Source organism: Macrosteles quadrilineatus, unplaced genomic scaffold (assembly GCF_028750875.1).
Source record: "Macrosteles quadrilineatus isolate MER2022 unplaced genomic scaffold, UCM_ALF_1.0 Scaffold_7__1_contigs__length_78375512, whole genome shotgun sequence".
In the NCBI taxonomy this organism is placed as follows: domain Eukaryota; kingdom Metazoa; phylum Arthropoda; class Insecta; order Hemiptera; family Cicadellidae; genus Macrosteles; species Macrosteles quadrilineatus.
This window is the reverse complement of record NW_026542600.1, coordinates 26,854,404-26,879,266: the sequence shown is the minus strand read 5'-3', so window position 1 is coordinate 26,879,266 and position 24,863 is coordinate 26,854,404. Positions and strand designations below refer to the sequence as shown.

Genomic DNA, 24,863 nt, shown 5'->3' with positions numbered 1-24,863 from the left:
GTAGTAATATTTTACCATCCATATTGCTGCAGACAGACATAAGTATAAAAATAAACGTTTAAGGGCATCTGACTCCGACCAATTAGGATGTTGAGTGGACCTCCTTCGCTTATTTATTTAATATGCTGTAGCACAATTTTTCTTATGCAAATAGTTTTATAAAAGTTTTATAACATATACATTTAAATTAAAGAAGTATAAATGAAAAGACACGCTAAAATTAACACAGAAAACAACATATAAAAGACAAAACTTTCAACGCACTTAGTAATAAATAATGCCCCCGCCGCAGCAAACCTGCAGACTAAGCGAATCTCCATTTACCTGGCTGGATTTCTTCTAAAATATTCCCTGAAAATCGTCAGATTTATTTCCTATTTACTTCCTATTTTTGTTCTTATGATATGTACTTTGTTGTTTACTTTTTATTTATTTTGCTTTATACATGTTGTTTTATTTTTATTGCATTGCAAACGTATGACTCCATGTACTAAGGAGTTTTTTTTCCATGTATGCACTAATGATTACGATTTTTGATTGACGATTTTTGATCATTGTGTAGAAACACCAACTATGCTTATACGTTCAAGAACTCGTCCTCGTCTCCTCACGAACGGTGATAAACTAGTATCACCTTTTCCACAGATGTTTTTGACATCTTTGACCATGAGAGCTAAGCGTCATCGCATAAGTTTTGGACTAAAAAGGCGATAGATTGGGCACCGCGATCTCCTTTGAACTTTACAAAGCCTTCAATGTCACGGCCTCGCTGGAAAACTACCATTTATATCACTTTTTTAAAATTGTCTCGTCTAACAGCTGTCTCTTAGGTTGACGACCTGGGAAGCGTGAGGAATACGGGGCCTAAATGGGCTTTTTAGCGAAATTTGTGAAAATGATCAATTTAGTGGGTGAGTCATGCGCATGGCCTTGCTCCCCCCGCCGCACTCCGCACGCCGCACGCCGCACGCCGCACCGCGCTCCGCTCAGTCTATCCGCGACACTCGTCGACCGTGTACATCGTCCGTGTCTCTCCTAGCGAGTGTGTGTTGTGTCATGTGTTACTGCTGATCTTCAATATACCCAGTACAAGGTAGGCTGGTGCCACAGTATATACCCAATACTATAGTATACTGTCGAGCATGGACATATACTACTTGGCCCTTGCTCGTCAAATATTTTTTAAATATTTTATACTAAAAAAATTGCAGTTATTCATTGGGGGATTTTACTTTATAAACTATGAAAAATCCTGAAATTTCACTGAAAACTTTATTGAACAATCACAAAATCAATGTTAACAAAATATATAAGTCTATGTACACTATTGTTATTATTTAGTTAGCACCTAAACTGTATACTGATCAAATAATGTTTTTCAACGTGTACCTTACCATGTTGGTTGTTTATAAATATTCATGATTTAAATATGAAATTCCATAAAAAGCCTTATTAAGGAAAGCAAAAATGATCTATTCACAGTGGTAATATTATGATTGAACGTGTCTGTTATTATTGGTTTACCCAACTATGATTGCAATTCTAGTAAATATAATTAATAACATTTTATATAATATAATCCCCAATAACAATTAACACTCTTTGACAACTTTATCATTCCCAACAACCGGCATTGGGTGTCTAATTGATTGACTACAAATCAATTAATTAACTTTCTTCTTATTCTAAAGATTTGGCTAGGTACGGGATACAATTACCTGACCTTAAAATAAGTTATTTATATATATATATATATATATATATTTGACCTCTCGATTAGCAAACTAGTAGATGTTTCGAACTAGTAAATATTAATTACATTAGTGGATTAATATAATGTTGCACTACATTATTTGTTGTAAAATAATCTCAATAGAGCATTAGAACAATCATATTTTAGTTTTATATGAACAAACTAAACAATGTATTCACTTATATGGCAAATATATACGAAAGTAATCATTGTATGACTTTTAAAATATATCAGGATCTTAATTAAATTAAACATTCTTAAATCAGCTAGAAAAAAATAAATTTATACAAAAGGAATCAAATTCTTACCTATTGCCTTATTTTACCGTATTGAAATCTTAAAACACCATTCGATTTTAAAAATTATGTTGTCAATTTTGACTTTTTTTAATGAAACTGTGAAATGTAGTCTATAGCCTCATTAAGTATGAATGCTGCTATAATGACTTGTTTTACAATACACCTTTTCACGAGAAAAAATTCGAATTGCTAAGTATTTTCAGAACAGTAACTACATGATTCATACTTATCGTTGACTATTGTTATGAGTAAGTTAGTTGAAACAGCAGTGATTACATTGTGCACAAGGAGACGTTTACAACAACGGAGTGTTATCATTGGCTTCTAACAAATGTGTTCAATAAAATGTTAAAAAATGGATCATATTTAGTAAATTAGTTATGGAACATTTGAGAACATTAATCACATTTTTGTAGGCTACAGTCTCTATAACAAATGGCCAACAATACGAAGTTAAAACATCGTTTAAAGAACCAAAAGAAGAAATATAATGGGGTGGATTTGGTTTCCAACTTTTTATTGTGTTTTAGGAATTCAAAATTATCGACACGATTTTCTAAGTATTGTACCAAAAACAAATTTAAATATGTAAACTTTACTTTAGCACACAATAAAGGTAGATCAACAACAGTCATCTAGAAATGAAATGTGTGCTATTAAATTGTCAAACATGCATATTATTCTTGAGATTTTCCCATAGGGACGAAAGCAATGTAGTAACTGGAGGAATAAAAATTTAATTTTCTTACAATATTTAATAAAGTTTACTTTGGCATGCAAATTCGAAGTTAGTTCCAAAATGTCATACTGGATGGACCTTACCTTATTTCAATTAACAAACCAATAAAACAGATTCTTCTTCCCTCGTGTTATTTTTAAGAATAACAACAAATATTTATCTGAAATATAAGTTTAACAAGTCATTCGACCATTAGAGTCACCTTTACGTTCACTATCTTTACTGTACAATTTAATGTCTCTAAATTATCTCTAGATTCAAAATGTACTCATAATGTAACAGTAATATTTTGTGATGGTTTTACGTTTTTTTTTTTTTTCAAAAAGAAAATGGTCAAACCTTTCATGTTATTCTAGAATACACTTATTGGGGACTTATAGTAGCATATCTATCAGTTTTTGCCATGTTAACGAAGCGTACGATGTAGCAAAAGAAAACACATACTTTTGATGTAAATTAACTACACCACTTACCTGTTGCATTAAATTACGATTACCCTAAGATGGCTTTCTGTGCAAAATTACAGAAGTTTAAACATTTTTGTACGTGTTATTGTTCCAAATTATAATATTACTCCGTAAATGGTTGCTTACTAAATGACCTACTGTGATTCCACACGAAACTCTATATTTTCCTAGTCGAGTTTCTATATTTATTAGTTTCGACAAGCACAATTAATGAACGTTACTCACTAGAGAATCTGAGTAAGGAGTAAAAACCATCTGTTTGACGACACCAATGACGAGAGAGCGACCACATGTCGTGGTAGACGGGGGGGGGGGACCTCACAGAGTAAACAAATTTGGCCCCCACGATAAGTTATCACCCAAGTATATCAACTCGCATAGCTCCAGAGGGAACAGTCAAATAATTGTTACAACAATATGTTTTACCATTGACTATTGGAAAAGTAGACGTCCCATCTATATGGACCAGCTGTAGCAATTTTTTTGTAAAAAAAAAGAACGTAGTTCTGTGAGCCAGTCACAAAATGCGCTAGTGAATAAAACTCTATGTTCTACATTATTTTTGGTGCTGGCCAAGTTTATGGGTCATAATAGTTGCTATAACTCACAATAAGTCATTCCATTAGTTTGAATTGTTAAAAAAGATCGTGTATCCGACAGAAATCAGTAATTTAGATCAGCACAATCAAGGTACAATCAGGTAGCTCACATCAACTACGACGATTTTGGTTAAAAAACTTGCAATAAATTTAACATGGGGATGGAATGTCTAGTTGTATTTAGTAAAAGTCATAATGAATACGATAATTCAACTCAATAGATTATTAGTTCGATTCTATTTAATTAATGCCCCTCATTGAACAAGCTGTATTTAATCCAAGAACCTACAATTTAATAAAGTACAATAAGGTAAACAGTGTGTGTGTATAAAAGTATTTTTCACACATAAAAAACTCGATACAAATGTACAAAAGATTATCAGTTGACATAGGAAGAGTGAAATTATAAATTCAACTCAACTTGGAGGTACCAACCACTCAATTCAACCCTACCTCATACAGCAGTTTATATTTATTTCAGCAGTTATGACTCAAAACTATTTAGCATCTCAGACCAGAACCTATGGAATTTTCGTCTGAAAGGTACTACCTAGATAATTATACAAGTACTAATCTCTTTTACTATTGTAGAACTTACTTTGTATAACAATATATAGTATAAGTATACTCATGATTTCTTCCAGCTTCCATGTTTATGTTAACTAAGCTTTTTATTTTGAAATGTTGCTTGCACACATCAGTAAAATACAATACAATAACACTCCTGTTTATTAATAGGAAACTCAAAGGATATGACGACAAAAAATAAAAACATTTTAGTACCTTAGTATTATGGAAACCTATGGAAAGGTGTTTATGCAAACAAATTCTAGCTTGACACCATAATTTGATCTATTGTAACAATGTACCTTATGAAGTTGTCGATTAATTTTATCATTTATGATGGTGCTTGTCTGTATGCATATTACTGTAACAGAAACTTGCTAATAATTTGTATTTCGAATCCATAATGATGCTTTTAAACATTGAAAATATAATATTGAAGCAAGGGCAGAAAAAAATACCGCCACCGCAGCAAACCTGCAGACTTAATGAACTTCCGATTTCCTTATTCAATTTTCACTAAAATATTTGCTTTGAAATTTCAGATATATTCCCAATTCAAATAAAATTAGGTTTAACAAGTACTGAGGTTTGCTGATACAGTGAATTAAAGGGGGTTTTTTATAGTTATAGTATAAATTAAATAAATTTGCTAAATGTTTTCACATTAATTAAAGTATATCCATAAACAAGTAAACTCCAACAGTTTATTTATAGCCTACTCCATAGGAATAAAAAATGAATTTTGAATTTACAGTTTTTGGAGTTTTGTTTGTAAATGTTAAGCGTACAAAATGCCTCAATATAATAAATCGTTGTTTTTTTAGCTCTACAAGATGGTTTGAATGAAAGAAATTGCAAAACATTATGTTTTGGGTATTAAAATGGAAAACCTCAATAGTTACCTCAAAAAACCTTGTTCCTATAGTCCGATAATGGGATTTTAAAATATATATATTCAAGTACATACAAGTAGCTTGTGCTCTGGATAAAAAAGACGATTTTCTTTATTGAAATAAATTAAATTCATTAGGCACCTATCTTTGACTACATAATAAAGAGTCAGATTATTTCTTTGCTACTTTACAGATTTCTCAGTTTCGAGTAAATTGTCCAGAGTTGTAGTCTAAGACATGCAAGTCTATGAATAGTCCACTCTAATATTTATATAATTAGAGCATTGAGTAGGTTACTACCATATTGAATATATCCCCAGCAAGTTTGGCACTCAGAGCTGCGTGTAACCTCAGATGAATCAATAATAATGCAATCATTCGGACATAAATCTTGTTATAACAGATAACGTGACAGCATTTCGATAAATGTAAATTGGTACCAGAAATGAGAATTAACAAAATGAACAAAAGTAAATAATTTTCATGAATGCCTAGCTATGAATACTTCCGGCTATTCTTTTTATTTGGGATCAAATAGTGTACGTGTTGTTTTGTCATAATTCTTTTTTAGCTTTGTCTAGTTGTCATGAATGTTTCTGCAAAGTTCCAATAACCATTTTTTTTTACAAATTAATAAGTGAAAAGAACAAAAGTTTGTAAGTGAACAAACAAAATGGTGGCTGTGTGAGTAACTAAGGACTTCCAGACAAATTAAATATGATATTTAGATATGTGTCTTACCCAGGAACAATGCTCTAAAATATTGGAGAGAGTTCCGGGACACCCTGTAGATATAGTTTTACAACTAGTGATAATTACCAATACAAATCTTTAACAATTATAAATAATCATTTGTAATGAAGTAACATCAAAGAAACTTAGGCCAACAAGGTATTACAAAAAGTAAGACATTACGAAAGAATAGGAAAAATCCATTTAATAGCTCGTGCTCCTTCACAAACATATTAAAATCGTCTTCTATTACTTCCCAGTGAATCTACACTTACTCTTTTACAAGATGGTAAATATAGGCTTACATAACAAATTTAAACGTGACGATCGGCTGAATCACCGTCAGACCCAATCGGTGAATCCAAGCTGGGTCAAAGTGTACATTTAAACTTGAACTTATATTTTAAACAATTTAGGTATTTTATTAATTAACTTTTTCATTAGAATTATACATGTGGGTGATAATATATATTTTCTTTGTGAACCAAATAATTTTTGCATCACTCTTCATTATATTTTCTAAAATAAAATTGTAACCGTTTAAAGTAGTGTGCATTGGTGTATTAAATTATGTTGATAATGAAATATACCATAATATACTATGTAAACAATGATAAAAAATGATATTTGGATATCAGTTAAGAGCTTAGTAGGGATATACTGATATAATATACACCAATTTGATATATTTGATTAATATTCGATTAAATGCCAATTAAGAAGATATACTACATCTTTCTATCTTGTACCTCAGTACATGAGTGCATGTTACAGAGGTGTGAATATTGTTTTATTTTCGCCTCTATCACATCTAAACGTTTCTCCAACTCACTCTATTGCGAAGTAAACACTGTGACAACTTGTCTTTCCAGATGCCTAAGTCTGTAGATATTCTGGTTCCTTATCAGATAAGATTAGCCTCAGTTTGACGTGTCTAGTTCAGTTGATGTTTGACCGCGCAGGAAACGAGGTCCTTCTTCTCACGGAGCGTGTGTCATATTTAGCATTTGGAATGATAAAATTCAAGAATTAAATTCTGATTTTAAAATCAATTAACAAGGAATTAAATTCCGCTATTTTAAATACTAAACGTTAGTAAAACTTAACGTTAAATTGACCTTCTTTTGCTAAGTATAATGCCGTCTCCGTTGTATATTGAAGTGCTTAGGCGCCGAAGAATGCATGTATTGGTGAGTAATTGTATGCAGAATTTTCTTTTACAACACTCATAATAATATAAATAAGGTCTAAATAAATCTAAATAAGGTAGGGATTAGTTATTAGTATTTGATAAACACGCAAAATCGTGCTTTCATTTAGATAACATTTTGTTTTTGTTTGTTTTTTTTTCAATTCCAATACATTTTAAGTTAACAAATTGTTTCACGTTGCTGGATACAGTAGTCTTTAACTGGGGTTGACCAAAAGCTGAATATCTTCAGACTCTGAAATCCCCACATAATGAAAATTTAAATGACTCCGCTATTAAATACATATCCAGCGTAAAATTGGATCGCTGATTATTGGATACACATGTTATAAGCAAATTCACGTTAATCTTGAAATATTACACAATAAATACATAGGGGTATTTAATGGGGGTGTTAGAATGTATTAGATGCTTACGCTATGTAAACAATAGGAATGTATATCAGAAGGACCGTTGACATTTTTGCATTTAGCAATTTTAACTTAGGGAATAAATAATTATTTTATACGCAATATTCAACATATTATTGCTGAATTAAGTCTGAGATTCACTCAGTAATAATATATGATATTGGATGCAATTTAGTTTATGTAAAGATTAATAAGGGTGCATATCAAAATTGCACCTTTTTGCAATTATACACTATACACTATAGTATACTCTATACAAATATGACATTGAATTATCATATTATTGTTTATACCACCACGGGTTTAGTTTAAGTCATTTTGCCGTCAGTCAACTTTATAAGACAACCCGTACCAACTACTTTCTGATTATAATATTATGCAAACTACAAACAAATTATGCGTAACTAAAATTCGTGCCTTGAAGTTGAGGACGAAATAATTCAAGGACTCGTCCACTTAGTTACCATTCAAATCTGCTTCACTCCTTAAAACTTTTATATTAAATGTGCGACCTTAAAAAAATGCAGAGTGTAAATCCGTGCAATAATAATAATGTCTTAATATTCCAAAACTATAACCTATGTTTTTTTTATTTATTTACTAGATTATACACCATATTCGAGAGTGTTCGTTGTTAGTACTTTACTTTACTACGAAATAATTATAATAAAAAGTGTTAAAAATACTCTTGAGTTCAATGTTGTTTGAACCTGGTGACAAGACCTGTATTATACAATAGTTTATTTAGCTATTTTGCCTAAAGGTCTTGTAGTTTGTAGGTTGCTACAAACTACAAGACCTTCAGGCAAAATAGGTAAATAAATTACTCTTGAATTATGTTAACGAAAAAGGAACTTATATGGAAGAGCGTTTGTGGTTTAAACCATTTGTCATTAATTGATATAAATGTAATTAATAATCTAGTTGTAGAGTCAATCAATTAAAGTCGTTAAAAGTTTGACATTGGTTTTCCTCAAGTTTTACATTACTACTCTACGGACATGTTTTGATACTAATTTTACACACTACTCCTGTTGGTCCATTGTTCCCTATACTCATTACTCAGTTTAAAATTGGTTCTAAACGTTTCCTGTTCTTGCCTAATCTATAACGACTGTAATCAGTTGTTTAACTATGTAGTTCAAATAATGTTTCACAATCCCTGTTAAATGTGATAAACGAAAATGAAAGGGCTAAGGCCATAGTAGTTTATCAGACATTATTAAAATCTCAAATTCACCAAACTGCATTGAACTAAGATAAATAATATGCATTCTATTTTATAGTTTTATACGTTTTCTACAGGGAAGTCCTTACCTATTACCATAAAATATTATTTTTCCGAGGACCCTCAATTGTATACTTCTCACAGAAACCATATATTTGAAAATATAAACGAATAGAGACTGCATAACATTTTAAAAGTTTTGATCTCAGTATCCGAGTTCAAATAATCAGATGGTCACCGGTTCGATCCTAACAAAAAGTCAGTAGTTTTGTAATAAGTGCTTTTAATAAATTATCCTGGCTAAAAAAACACGGTTAGCCTTTAGAAAATGTTACTCAAGGTATCTCACATCATTCTACAACCTCAACTTATATTTGGGTTTAAAAAGTCCAGTCAAAATCACAATTAATTAGTAACAAGATTCCGCTGGTCTTAGATCATCTCCTAGACATCCTGAAGTCCTGCAGTCGCCATCTCCTAGGTCCTAGTACGTCGAGTTTGCATAAAAGGAAGTTACGCGTTCACCATCTAGTTGACCTTGAGTTCCAGAAGGTTGAGTTCTGTGTAGCCTTTATCAGTCGCTACAAACGGTTCTTTCTTTATACCAACTTCCAATTTTGGAATCACCTTGTCTCTGTCCTTGCTCCTTGCTTTCTCCCTAGCTTTACTCCGTTAGGGTCCAGGGTCCCGGCATGTCCTGGGAGTCAATGTCGATCCTGTGGACATCGTCTGCGCCGATCCTTAGATAATGATTTTACTATAATATCTACACACCTGTTAGGGAAGATCGTGTTATTTAATTATGTTACTGTCATACTCCAGGGAAACAGTAGATTTTATGCTTATTCCTTGCCCTCCCACACATTTGAGTGGAGGGAGGAGGTGCTTTTAGTGGGTATGCCAGGTTGGATGGTTGATGTGGTTCCTACACTACCCTCCAAGACCGAGGTTGTGCGTAGCTGCATTTTCCACCTCCATAACAAACAAACAAACTAATATGGGTAATTTGCTAATATTCCCTCTATGGGTAGTTCGATAAAATGCAAGCAGTTTTCTACAGCAGTCTTTCCATCAGTATGCAGCATGTTACTGATACTGATACCCGTGCAAGCCCAAGGTTATATTGCAGCATGCAGAAGCGCAGCAAGTCTGTCTTATCTGTGTTGCACAGCACAGTCTGATAAGACCCTCACGCTAATTGATCATCAATCTCTATTATGCGCATCAATAATTGACCCGCATCGAATTGTTAATTCCCCATTCAGCGTTCGACATTGAATGAGTTATGGTGCAACGAATAATTCTGCCAATGGAAATCGGTATTGTTCCAAGAACGACTTATGCGTTGAATAAAATGAACATTGTGTTAGTATTTACTAACTGGTCTGATGAAAAATTAAATTTAACTGTAGAGGGTCAGTGAGCTCTAATAAGTATGGAATCAAAAATATCAACGATCGTTTGTCATTTGTTGCCTATTTATGTAATCGAATCGTCACTGTGAAAGAGAGTATTCATCAATTGAATTGATGCCAATACATATTACTCTGATCAAAACTTGCCTTCATCTATAATGCTAATAAGAAGCGCGTAATTTAACAGACACACACTTTTAAATTTGGATGTAAGATCAACCATATTAATTCAGCAGTCTGCAATAAAAAAATGTGAATGTTGTTGAAAGCTAGAACTACTTTATTTGTTGGCAAAACAGAAGCAGAAATTAGCTTAAAATATGCATATTGGTCTCGGAAAGGCCCAGCCTGGAACTGGGAATAATGGTTTTCATGAATATTCATTATGTTCTCATTGACTCATTGGTGACTGAGGTCCTCTCAGAATCCAAATGGACATTAGAGTTTCTTCCTCCAGAGTTTGACCGTTCTCAGTGTCCTATGCCATTGATTATACATTCACATAGATGTTTAATGGGGCTATAGAAATGAGTGTGTTGCTGTGGAGTTTACACTTACATGTAAGTAAGTATATTTAGGTAGATTCTTAGCTATACTTACACGGATGGGTAACTGAGCTGAGTGGTTATAGTGCTCGCCTAATCATCAGGAAGTCGCGCCGGTTCGATCTTGATCAGTAGTTTATGATCGTCTGAAAATGGACCCGGTCGTCCTTGATAATTGGTTTTCAATAAAATATCCTGCCTAAAAAATTGCTAGTCTTAGTAAGTAACAAATATCTTGGTAAGCAACACAAAATATTGCACCTGATTCTACTTCAACAATTACAAAGTTCCGACTGACATGTTACTGTTTTTATCTTCGTGTGTGGACTTATACTCGTAATTGAAATGTATAAGTATATATATTAAGTTTTAATGCTCGACTAACCAAATGAATAGTGTACATATCATGTGATTCGTTGCTTAACCCACCTCATTTCTGTGTTATTTAGATTAGAGGAAATATTATAATTGATTAATTATTAGAGTGATGCAACTAATATTTTGGTTTTGTTTTATTTTGTCGAGTGTTTAATGAAACGAACTGTTCTGCACATTGATCTCAAATTAAAGATTAAAGTTGAATCCAACAAGCTCAAAGGTACCTTTGTAATTAATAACAACTTGTTGAATAAATTAATGTCGAACTTGTAGCAATATGTTATCTAATCCAGCTGCTTAAGCCCTTCATTATAATTTTTTATCTTAACTGATTAGATTATGAACATAATTACTTCTTAGTCAGAAAGCTTGGTGCGTCTTGTTTTGTTTTGGGTTATAATTATGTTACTTTGTTGTACTAATATTTGTATCCGATTCTTGTTGTTTTCAATTGTATTCCTTGAACGAATGTACGAAAGAGTTGATAGTAATGTTGGCTGTTAGATAAAAATTAGGAAATATGTCACAAGTCTAGTCTAGTTAATTTAATCCTATCGACCGTTCACAAAATATCGTCTATTACCAAAAATATTACTATACAGTAATACATCCATAGCTGTAATAAAAATATTGTTTGACTAACTATGGCAGGAATACGGTATACATGATGAGGAACTTGAATTGGAATTTTTTTAAAGAAAACCACTTACATGGGCAATATATGTTTTCATAACCTCCCTCAAAATATTAAATCAGAGAGAAACCATAAAAGGTTGTTAAAATTACTTGTTAGAATATCTAATTAAATCTGCTTTTTACTCTCTCCAAGACTTTATCTTATAGCAACTTTATTTTTCTTGAAAATATATGATTTTTTAACTCTCTCTGTCTCTATCCTCTTGCAGTTTTTGCAACTAATGTTTATTTTGTATCTTAAACGTAATTTTTATTTTGTATCTTAAACGTAATTTTTATTTAAAGGTTTCTTTAATGTAAATATTGTAAATACTGTATGATGTGGAAAACTCAGTTACATGTGACGTAGTATGAAACTATTTTATATTATTTTACCTTATGTTATATGACCTTATGTTATATTTACCTTATGTGTGACTCTATTCTTTGTAAATGTTACAAGAAACAGAATAAAGATTATATTGAATTGAATTGAATTGAATTGAATCTGATATTTCTACACGAATGTTGTTGAGTCCCCAAAAGATTCCTCCGATAACCTAAATAGCATCAAGCATACAATAAACACAGCTCGCTTAGTATATATTAAACATACTCCATTTTAGATGTGTCACTCTTATGGATTATGGACGAAGGCAAGGTAGATTTATTTGTTAAATATAGAGTGCATTTTCTTTTATTTACTACTGATTAATTAACCGAATAACAACTATTATAACTAAATAAAAATATTTCTTTCAAAACATTTCTATTCCTGTAGAGTTTTAACCATTAGTAAAGCGTATTATAAAATTGATTTAAAAATAAGATAGCAATATTTTTGTAGTTTATTCAACGTTTACATTTGATAATCGGACGGGAAAACAAGACAAAACGGTGTTCAGACTCCATAGGCTGGAAAGTTTACTAGTGTTATCCGGTGTTATCCAGAGTAAATTATATGGAAACTAGCAGTTTTTTTTTATAAACCGACAGAAACGCATAGTTATAAAGTAAGCACTATGTTGGTTTACCAAGGCACCTTAATGGGTTTAAACGTAAACAGAAGAATTTCCCACATAAAAAGCTAAGTGATAATTCCGTCTGTTGCCACATTACCCACAATGCGGTTACTACTGGTCCTCTCCCGTCCCAATCTCCTGTCTTCTCTGTAGGTTGCGCATTGCGCATTGCGCAATACCCACATTGCTAGCGACATACCGCAACCCGCAACTGACCCTAGCATCAGTACATCAGTACCTGGTCGCGCAACATCTTCATCAGTTACCTAAACATTTGACTATGGGTAGATTTAGACATCCCATTTCCTTGTTTGCTCTAGGCAAGTGTAATTATAACAAACGGTTTGAACAATTTGACACATCCTTTCTCTTATTAGCTTGTCAACAACCCTACCATAGGCACGTAATGGGAGTAAGTATGATATTTTATGGGGAAATCACAAACGTAGCAATTACTTATGAACAATTTTTACATCAATGGGTGTACCATGTTGTTTGGTATTAAGCAACGTGATATTTTAATATAATGTTTTTTTATTAGGGAATAAATCTAGAGTGTTTGAGGAAATATTTCAGTAAACACCCAAACAGACAGATGGAAATTCGCTTATGCCCGGTACCCACCGATGCGATTTAGGTTTGGAACCGAGGAGGAATCTGAGGACGAGCTATTATTGTTTATGACTAAATTGTTTTATCGGGTTAAACTAGTTTTAAAATAACTGAAATAACAAGAGACAAATTGTAAAAAAACATGTGTCTACATGAACCAGACGTATTACAAAAGCGATGGGGTTGTTTTTGTTATATAAGAGGTTACTTACTGTCTAGCATATGTAATAAATTAAAGGTAAGACACATTTTTATGTTTTAGTTATACTGTTTTCATACCACAGTTTTTTCATAAAACTGACACAATCTTTCTTTCATTATCTTGACATTACAATTTAACATTCTACCACTATTATTAAATTAAAATCTATAACTATCATAATATGTAACTGGAGGGAGTAGCTTAAAAGAAGATCGGGAAATATTAAAAGCAAGTAAACTGGAATATAACACAATACCTTTAAATCATAGACGTTACTACGTGACCACAATATAATTAAATCCTTTATTTTTACCTAAAGATGTAAGAATATTTAAGAGCGGATTTTTCAATAAAAAATATACAACCGTAGTCTTTATCTGTACATTGAAATAAACTTTTAAGAATTTTTTTGTGAAAATCACAAAAATTGAAATGACTTTTTGACCATATTTTTTTCACATAATCATTACGTACGTTAGTTTTGTCCCATTTTGTTCAGGGTAAAAAGTTTTATATCATTCCAAATTAAAATTATAACTTTTGGAGCTATTTTTGTATAATGTTTTTCGTTAATGGGTTGTTATGGGGAAATGACCATTGAAAATAAACATTTGAAAAATTAAAATATCATGGAGATACCATAGATTACTCCATACTAAATTTTATAAAAACCCTCGAAAGGTGTAGAGTATAGACAACTACTATTGTTCTGTACACATATACACACAGACATAACTATTAGAACCTATCTTTGGGTTCAGTGGAACACAAAATGGATTTTTCCACCTAGGCTCGAAAAGTGTAACGAAAACGATACTTTCACCATATACTATGCATATGGGGATAAAGTAAACATACGTTAAAGCTAATGGTTAATGATAAAATTTACGGGTTTGAAATATTTGAAATAAACACTTAAATGTTATAAATTAGTATTAAACACAGTGTCCTCGCCTTACAAACCAATGACGAATAGCATCAGTTCGATAAGTGCGCTACTAGAACTTATAATGCCAACGTCTCACACTGGTCGTTTAGCTAGTTAACTAGCCACTCATTACTCGGTAAGTTCCGCGTCGCTCGATCGTTCTTGTTGTTGTCCTAAGGTCAGCGGTGAGGAGGTCAGGGTCTATGGAAGTCGCGCCTGTCAGGGGCGTGTGGGACACGTTGTCTCTGTAGCACTGTCACTAGACACTGGTGGAAACAGTTCATATCAAGTGTAAACTAAGGTATATCTCCATCCGATATTTGTTTCAAGGTTGCACATCCTGGTATTCATTCATAGGGTATATTGTATTTGTACCGAAATTGGACGAAAGGTAATAAGGTAAATAAGTGTAAGGTTTCCTAAAGGGTCTGGGTATGAGGAAGCTGTTTATTGTTTAAGGGTATGAAGGATTTTCGAGGGTATTTGCGGGTAATATGAGGGGTTAGATGATTGAATATAAATACTATAATCAATGGTATGAGGGTTTTAGTTGAGGGTATGAGAGAGTTGTTTAAGAATATCCGAGATTTTTACGGTATAAGGGTGTAGTGTAAAGAGAATGTTAGATGAGAGTGCCAGATATTATGAAGATATTATAGCATAATATTCCACTTTTTTCAAACAAACACCTCATAAGTATTAAAAGCCCATTACACGTATCAAAGCTATGTCAAAACATAGACAAGTACTTTAAAAAGAGGTTGCTCTGCCTTTAAGAAGAATAGGTCTTTACGAACTGACATTAGCTAACTGCAAAGAGCTGTTTATAGAATTCGGGTAGTAGTGTATGTTTGTTATTCTATTTGTACATTCTAAAATTTTGGAGTGACATATACGTGGGCGTTTTTTAAGTTTCTGTTTTGTATGGATACACTACTGTACTATCAGCACACAAGTGAACCGACTGTAAGGTAATAAAGGGAAATCAAATGTTCTTTCCCCCCTTCAAATTATGTGTACTAAACACAGACAGACGGAGAACAGCATGTAAGTTCCAAGTTCTTTCTCTTCAATTCTATTTTTTCTTCGTTGAATGTAGGCTAACCTTTGCAAATTCTGATCGTGCCATTACTTCTAACCATGCCTTACTTCTACTTCTCGGCACAGAGACAGCTAAGCCTTCTGATGACAAATTGTCAAGTTCTCAGCAGGAACTGGGCACTAGGTCTGTTTACGTAATCTCTGATGGCCCCGAACTGTGCTTGCACCGTGTACTTGACCGAGCCCTAGATGGTGGTATCCAGTGTGACCCATGGGTCTCTCTTGGCATGTCCTTGGTCCTGCTACGTCGCCGTCACTTCCTCCTCCCCTCGCTCGACCCTCACCCTCAATCTCCACCAAGCCCATCACTTCCAGTGACGGTGACATGAGCTGTGCTTGAGGGAACCTAAATGATTCAGTGATTATTATTTATTTTGTGTGTTTAAGCTAGTGGCACTTTTTAAGATTTGTTTTAAGGAAATGTTCGAAACCCTGGATTTATTACTATCAAACGTCGACTTTTCGTTAAAATAGTATTGTTTGATAGCCCAATGACAAAATTTGAGTCCAAAACACGGGATCGAACCAGCCAATCCACCTACGGATTTGTATGTAAGCACTATAACCACTCGGCTACTCAACAAATTTGTGATATTATCCTTTTCACTTGATGAATATGCCTCACAATTTGCTGCCCATGATGAACCCTAAAGCCCAACGCGATGTCTTTAGTTTCGACCAGCGATCATACCTACTAGTAGGCCCTACGTATAGTCAGCGCATATTATCAAAGGTGGATTTGACAAACTTGAATTTTTGTATGTTTAATCCACATATTTTTGGGTATTACATTTTTGAAACTACAAATTCTTACTTCGTTCAAAGTTATTAAACTTATGTAAATAGACATGTTTGTATGAACATCAAAATGTAAATTTGTTCAGTGTGTTAGTGGTAGTGTAGAAGTGTACAAGTTTACGCCAACTCTTTTGTTGATTTTCGAAATTTACTTGGTTGTAAGTAGTTATCTCCTAATAAAAATGCATATAGATGGACAACTTGTAATAAATATACTTGGGCCACGAAGTGGTTGATTTATTTTGTTCAACAATATAATAAAGTGCTTTAAGCTACACACATTTCTGAAACTTAAATACTTAAATGTTAATTTCCAGTTCGGTTTTTCAATTCAAAGGAATCTGTCACCTTTTTCCTTTATTTCATTCTTGATGCCTAGACTGATCTAGGATACATCCCTCACGTATTGATAGACGTTTCCCTACGTTTGTGACGTTTACTCGACCATAACATACACGCCAGGCTTGTGATAACTTCAATGGATTATAGGATCAATTACAATGATAATTCTCAACTTAGATATGATGGATTGATGCCTATAAACAAATTGAAGACATTTCCATGACAAAAGATCAAAAACATATTTAGTCTCGGCTCAGGGGCTTGAGCGACGACCGGTTCCACTACCCTGAGAAATACCTGTTCCCAAGGTCAACCTGAAAGATATATAGCCTCCATATATGGAAAAGATTACCTCTCTGTTTACAAACAGTTGCAATTATTTCAAGTTTAATGAAAATCGGCGAGTCCTTCTTTAAAAACCCGATTGCAAATTGATCCCACCTTGTTAGAGAGGCAACGCCCGCCGAGAGACGACTACTCTCGCTGATGGAACACACAATTAATTAACTGATCACAACCAAGAAGACATCTAGTTATTGTGGACATAGATGTGACATGCATCTATCATGGCATCTGACATCTATTCCTTAAACTTTTCAGTATGGGATTGAATTTAATTTGACACAAAGAAAAAGATTCAGAAAAGGAGTGTACTAAAATCCGTTTTTTAATGATGGTGACGTTTTGGTCTTCTTAAGAATATTAAGGTGCTCAGGGGATGTGTTTTTGTTAAATGTTTTACACTCGATATATTAGGTAACTATTAAAAATTACTAAAATCTAAAAAAAAAGTAGAAAATTGTGATTGACACTTTGTGGTGATTGCTATATAACGGATTTCCAAATTGAAAATAATCGATTCAGTAAGTATGTAAAAGCCAGACAACATTTATTTAGTCGTACTTGTTTTCCGAGGGGTTTTCTATTGCTAACATCTTTCTTAGATTTTTTAATGTGGTGCATTCTTACAATGTGTTTAGGACATAGCACCTACCAAAATATTGCATCATTGAACCATGAAGTTGGCATGTTAATCTTAAGGAAGTAAATCTTTGTTATGAAATTGTATAAAATCAATAATATTATATCCTGTTATACAGCATGAATTACTGTTTCCAATTCAATAAAAAATGCAGTTTTCACAGGATGTGCAGCATATCTTTTAAATATGACAATATTTGAAAACACTAAGTCGATACATTAAAGACAAGCCTGATGTGTTTTCTGAGTCGTATAAATCAAAGAAACTACGTAAGAAAATATAAGAAAATACTGATAAAGTAATTATTGTATATTTATATTCCACGTACAATCGCTGATTTAGTTCTTTGATATTTGCAGTATATTGTTTTAAGATGGTATTTAATAAAAATGACTAGTTTGGGTTATTTCGGAAAATCAAGCGTGGAAATTCTGATTTTACCTAACAGTTTGACATACATTTTGTCCATAAACTGTCCTGGTTATAGAATAATGTTTTAAATACCTAGATGGATGGATACGACATAAACCACATACGACATAAACATTGTAATGTAAAATTGACAATGGGTTGTTATGTGTTTATTTTTTATTACTTTTATGTTGTATTAATAGTCAAGCTTTTATATAATATTACATACGAACTAATAAACTTTAACGTGTAATTAATAAATGTAACTTAAGTAGTTGGTGGTGTGTATCAGTCCAGTATAAAGAATTCTACAAGTTTTAATTGATGCATAAACAAATAATTAAAAGAATCTCATTAAAATAATGACAGAGTGGAATCAATATGCACAGAACTTCGCTAGTCATTCTCCTCACGAACCGCGTAGGCGTTCACAAAATTGGCCAATGTTGATCGAAACTGGTTGTTAAGATAATTTACTTCCTACTAATCTCAAATCTCGTTATGTTAAAAAAAATAAGCCGGCTTGTTTAGTTAAACCCTGAATGCATGCAAAGAGAAGGTGTTCGTGTGAATCGAACATTAATGGACTGGCGTTTAATCACAGATCAAGGAGCGTCAAGGCCACAGATTTGTTGAGTATTACCGTTGGCGGTGTCGGCGTATCGAGTTAAGCCACCACCACGTGATAGGTGGTAACAGTTTCACTTGTGTTGCTGTTGCTGGGCGCTGTGATGCCGCCTACACTTTACCAGTGACATGACATGAAGGGCCAGTCAATATCTATGTCATCGTCATCTGTCAAGTGACAAGTTGTAATAGTTTCACTTGTGTTGCTGTTACTGGTCGCTGTGATGCCGCCCACACTTTACCAGTGACATGAAGGGCCAGTCAATATCTATGTCATCTCTCAAGTGACAAGTTGTAACAGTTTCACTTGTGTTGCTGTTACTGGTCGCTGTGATGCCGCCCACACTTTACCAGTGACATGAAGGGCCAGTCAATATCTATGTCATCTCTCAAGTGACAAGTTGTAACAGTTTAACTTGGGTTGCCGTTAACTGTGATGCCGCATACACTTTAGCAGTGACATGAAGGGCCAGTCAATATCAATGGCATCGTCATCTTTCAAGTTACAAGTTGTAACAGTTTCACTTGTGTTGCTGTTGCTGGTCGCTGCGATGCCGCCCACACTTTACCAGTGACGTAAAGGGCCAGTCAATATCTATGTCATCTGTCAAGTGACAAGTTGTAACAGTTTCACTTGTGTTGCTGTTGCTGTTGCTGGTCGCTGCGATGCCGCCCACACTTTAGCAGTGACAGGAAGGGCCAGCCATGTCTATAGTCAAGTGCCTCACTGTCAGTTTCCTGCGCCAGGTAGTTTGCATTCCAGTCGTCCACCAACGCTCATTACATGTCCTTATTTGCACATCCAACTGCGTCAACTAAACGTATTTATTTAATTCATAAATACTACTTACACAACAATGAGTTAAATGTTCGACCCTAAATTGATTTTGAAACCATGAGCATTATGGTTATAAATTTCAACTGGAAATTTACTTACCTTCTGTGTTCGTTTTGGCAAGGGTAAATTTTTCCCCACTTTAACAATTTCTTACAGATTGTACACGTAAAATGTGGTCGTATTTCAGGTTTCTATACAGTATTTGTGCTGTGAAAATAGAAGATTGGCTGATGAAAATATAGTATTGTCAAGGGATATGACTAAACGTGACGCCTACATGGATACAATGAGTATCTGAGTGCAAGTTTAACTGTTTCATTTAAGTTCATGTATTGACGGTTTCGGTCAGATCCCTTTAAATCCCGATAATAATACATAATAAAAACATCATCTATCCGGATTGTGTTAAAGTGATTGTAAGAGTGCGCTGCAGCGCTTGAGATAGGTAAGTTAGGGTAGGTTCATGATAGTGACAAACAAGGAAATATTTATCGGAAGCAAAAGTTGTTATCTCGTGTGATTTGTTGAAGGGAACGATGTAATTTGATTTGTTTGTCAAATGAAACCCCTTAAACATTTTTAAAAACGACAATGCGTATTTTGAGGCCCCTTTTCGTGTATCAGAAAAAAGTAAATTCGAGATGTTAGGGTGATTGTCGTTATCATAAGCTGAACCTAACGTAACTAAATCTGCCTAAACACACTGCAAAATAGTAGTTGCCATCTTCTTGTAAATACCTGAATACATTTCGGTACGAGTGTGTATGACAATATGACAATTGCTTATCTGCTAAATACGGCAAGTATTTAATGTAATTTAAGTATTTAATTCAAGTATTTACTACTTTAGTGCCAAATACTCGTTATCCTTAGGCGCTAATGTTCTGTTGCCCCGATTTCAATTCACAAGTCGCAGACAGGGATAAGAAAGCTGCGTCGCGCGTCGCGGGCAAACGCCCACCTCTAGGCCCACCAGGCCCACATCTTATCACCCCCCCCCCCCCTTTAACACACTCGTCTGGCCATACTTATCACTTGTTTCCGTTCCGAGAGATACATACTTTTCAAGTCTAGCGTGTCGCGGGACACATGTTCACACTCAGATGATATGTGTTTCAGTTTGCTAAAAACACCTTCGCTTCATTATTCTTGTAGAAAGGACATTGATTAGTTGTTTTAAATCAATCGCTCCTATATGATAAAATGTGTTAGTTGAACTATCCTATCGTATTATTAAATGCGAGTATTTACTTTAATATATCCTCCACAACATCCAATAGCTACGTTATTGCAGAGTACTAAAGTATTTATTTTTATACACTATTTATTTATTTATTTATTTGTATTTATTTATTTTTATATTTTTTATACACTGGATAATACACGTTAAACAAACAGGATAGTCCAAGCACCAAGATACATTGAGATCACTTTATTTTATTAATGTAGAATTGAGTGACCGAAATACTACCCTATGTAAACAAACATCATACCGAATACACACTCTTCGGAAATAAAATTAACACACGCTTACTCTACATCTCTTGGACGCTAACCAATTGGAAGGTTTTTAGTTTAACCAATCTCATCCTTGTGACCCAACTGAAACAGATTTTGTGTCAGTTGCGGATAGGTAATCTGAAAAACAAAAAGATATACGTCTAATAACACTAACACACGCCTATTGGGTCTGATGATGATTGGAGTGTCTTTTATTATTTATTAGTAAAAAATCCAAAACTGTATATCCGCAAATCCATCCAAAAGAATAAGCAATTAGCCAGTCAATAACAACATACTCTGGTCTTTCTAGGCATCAAAACTGATGTGGCCTGATAGTAAAATTTCAGTTAAGAGGAGAGCCCACAGAGGTCGTTCTAGGCCTTGGACTTTTATTCCAGTCATTTTAGGTAAAAATACCCCTCTACCTGGAAATAATTCCCTAAGTGGTGAAACTTTGCAAATGTGTAGTACTTGTACCCAGTAACAACATATCAAAAATCTACATTCGTGCATGATGCTGTGCTACGGCCACCATCATGGAAAATGGCGGCCGATTTTAACTTTTTAGCCCATATTTCACTACCGTTGGAAATACAAAAATCTTGTTCAAGCAAAAGTTAAAGAACACACACAAATACATCTTTTACTCATTTACATATTTGCCCAATCTCTAACGGTTATTGATAGAAATTGAAATTAATATTTAAAAAACATTAATTTTGTTTTATATATATAGAGATATATGTGTCCGTGAAAACGATAACTCAAGTAATGTCCATCCGATTTTGATGAAATTTAGCTTGAAGGTGTATGGCGGGATAACCTTGAATGAGTTCCCGGACCATGGCAAAGGGGTTTTTATGGGGTAAAAATTGGGTTTTCTCATTTTTGCCTCTCAAAACACGAAACTTCCCAATTTCTCTCTAAACCATCTTGAAGATATTAAAAAAACAAATAATTTAGTATGTTAAATTTTATTTGTACGCTTATTGGTTCCGGAGAAAATTTAAAAATATTGAAAATTTTTAATCCCTATGTTATTCTTATGGAGAATATTGTAAACCGTTTTTGACCAAACTAGGTAAATTTATTTATTTTATACTAAGCTATTAATATTCTACTAAAACACACACTTTATTACCCTCCCTGTAGCAGTAAACCTAGGTACTCGTTAAACCTTATGTAATTTAAAGATTTTATTGAAAATCATTTAAATTTAAATTTTTCTCAATAATAGAGATGGGGCAAATTTGTAGCCTAAATGAGTAAAATATGTATTTTTGTGTCTTTAACTTTTGCTGAACGAGATTTCTGTATTTCCAACGGTTAGTGAAATATGGACTAAAAAGTGAAAATTGGCCACCATTTTCCAAGATGGCGGCCGTAGCACAGTATCATTGACTTTATAAGTCAATGACAGTATGCATGAATGTTGATTTTTGATATGTTGTTACTGGGTACTAGTACTACACATGTGCAAGGTTTCATCAATGGGAATTATTTCTACCTAAAACCCTAATATGACAGGACTGTTTCTTCAGCCTCAGGGATAGAGTAGCAGTATGAATGATAGAGGCTTAGAATGTTACGAGGCAGCTAAGAGTTTAAAGTTAAGCGACATTGTATTTCCTGATTTCCGAATTTATAGTTAATTTAAATACATACTTCTTTTTTAACTCATGGTTGTGTTTCAATCAATAAGTTCTCAGTAAAAATTGAAAGATAAGTATATAGAAATTGCCCAATTTATCGGCCGTATTAGTTCAGTATGGGTCAACTTATGTATTCTCATTGCTCTGTACAGATGTCGGTGCTACTGGAATCACGGTCGTTTCGGCCGTTCAAGTCGAGCGAGGAATATCTGTACGCGATGAAGGAGGACATCGCAGAATGGCTGAATGGTCTGTATCCAGACCTCTACATGAACGTCAACAACTTCATGGACCGCCTCGACACCGGAGTCGCCCTCTGCAAGGTACGCTAGCACTATCAGTAATCTCGTATCTCCTTGGAGGTTACCTCTTGTGGGGTTAGGGGAAGCGTAGACAGGAAATAGCATTGCCAAAATAGGCTTCGGTTAGAAGTATACAACTCAAAACAACATATAGCCTTATAACAGTATCCTTATGTTTCGGGAATTAAGGAAGTTTCTAAAAGCAAAAACAAGCCCCTGCACAGGGATATTTTTCCCACAGGATAAACATTCTTAAGAAATAACCTAAGGGAATGGTTACAGGAAAAAAGCATGACAAAAGGTTATTCATATAGTAAATTAATAGGGAGTGAGTGTTCACTAAGCCTTTTTACGTAATACGTAATGATTTCCAAATGAGTATTCTGTGATGTTATATGAGTGCATTGGCATACGTTTATACTTTGATATAATTTTAAGACATGCGTCAGTGTATTCACAATTCCAACTACCTTTTGTCCCTTAGTAACTCTACTACTATGTATGTCTACAGGCTGGATTGTATAATACGGTTTAGGCTAAATTGATTACTAAATACAGTACAAAAGAAAATGACATTTCCATAAATACCATTCGGCATTGGTTATTTAATAAGCTGATACACTTGGAATGTTTTATTAAGCGATGGTATAATTACTAATGATCAAAATTGTAGACTATTTTACCGCAAAATATTATACACAAATGCTAAACTCGAGTATTGAGGAAAACCCAAGGACGTTCAGAATAACCCTCGGATTATAAAATAGACACCATATGGACCATAAACAAGCTAATAACCTGAAAATAAATATGTTTGTACAGTATTATTATTTCAAAGCAACTATCAAAAACGTCCAAAACACATGTAGATATTATTCGTATACTGTTCGATTACGGAAACTAACTAATCATTAATTAATTAATTAATCAAGTAATTAAAGTCAATTAATTGGTATAGACTATTATAACATCAACAAGTCTTATACAACGGCTCAGCTAATGATACAGGCATACGGCATACAGGGTAATACCGTAATGATACAGTTTTTAAATGCAGAATTTTTATTTTGGTAATTGTTTACTGTGTCAGTAATGCGAGTTTTTAGGCCTTACGATGGTTTTCAATGACTTTAGACGAGAGGGTCATGCACAAATATGTTGAGCACCAATACGTGAGCATGATAAAATGTTATTATATCATTTGTTTTATTACACATTTTAGAATGTATTTTATAATATCATGGAAATTGTATTTGATGTAGGCCTATGTTTATTTTTTTAACGTCTCCTACAAATTAAACACCACGAGCAAATGCTCGGTCCCCTGCTACTTGGAAAATAAATGAACATATTATTTTGAAAATAATATGTCTGACCCATTTTACTCCTGTAAACCATGGGAAATAATAGTTTCCACAAATCTACACATCTAAATCAATATGCCTTATTTTGCATGCAGTATATAATTACGTTTCTGAAGGACTAAGGAGGTGATTCTAAAATGTTTTACTTTGGAAGAAAGGCTATGCCATTTAATTTAATATAAAGTAAACAGGCTTCCGTGGTGGTTTAGGGAGGTTCTGTCGAAAATTTAGGATTTAATTGATAATGTTTTTACAGTCGAAAATCCTCT

At 33.6% G+C, this 24,863-nt stretch overlaps 1 protein-coding gene across 2 annotated transcripts in view; it reads left to right on the top strand.

The window, feature by feature from the left end:
• The first annotated feature begins 995 nt into the window (after positions 1-995).
• LOC128998028 (uncharacterized) overlaps positions 996-24,863 on the top strand; it is a 75,492-nt gene continuing 51,624 nt past the window's right edge. The window contains exons 1-2 of one of the 2 annotated variants that reach the window (XM_054423964.1): positions 996-1,093; positions 23,081-23,251. In XM_054423964.1, coding sequence (XP_054279939.1) covers positions 23,081-23,251 — 171 coding nt within the window. In that variant the 5' untranslated portion in view covers positions 996-1,093. Of the gene's footprint in view, positions 1,094-7,018; positions 7,240-23,080; positions 23,252-24,863 lie in introns of those variants that run through there. The other variant, XM_054423963.1, reaches the window with a different exon arrangement.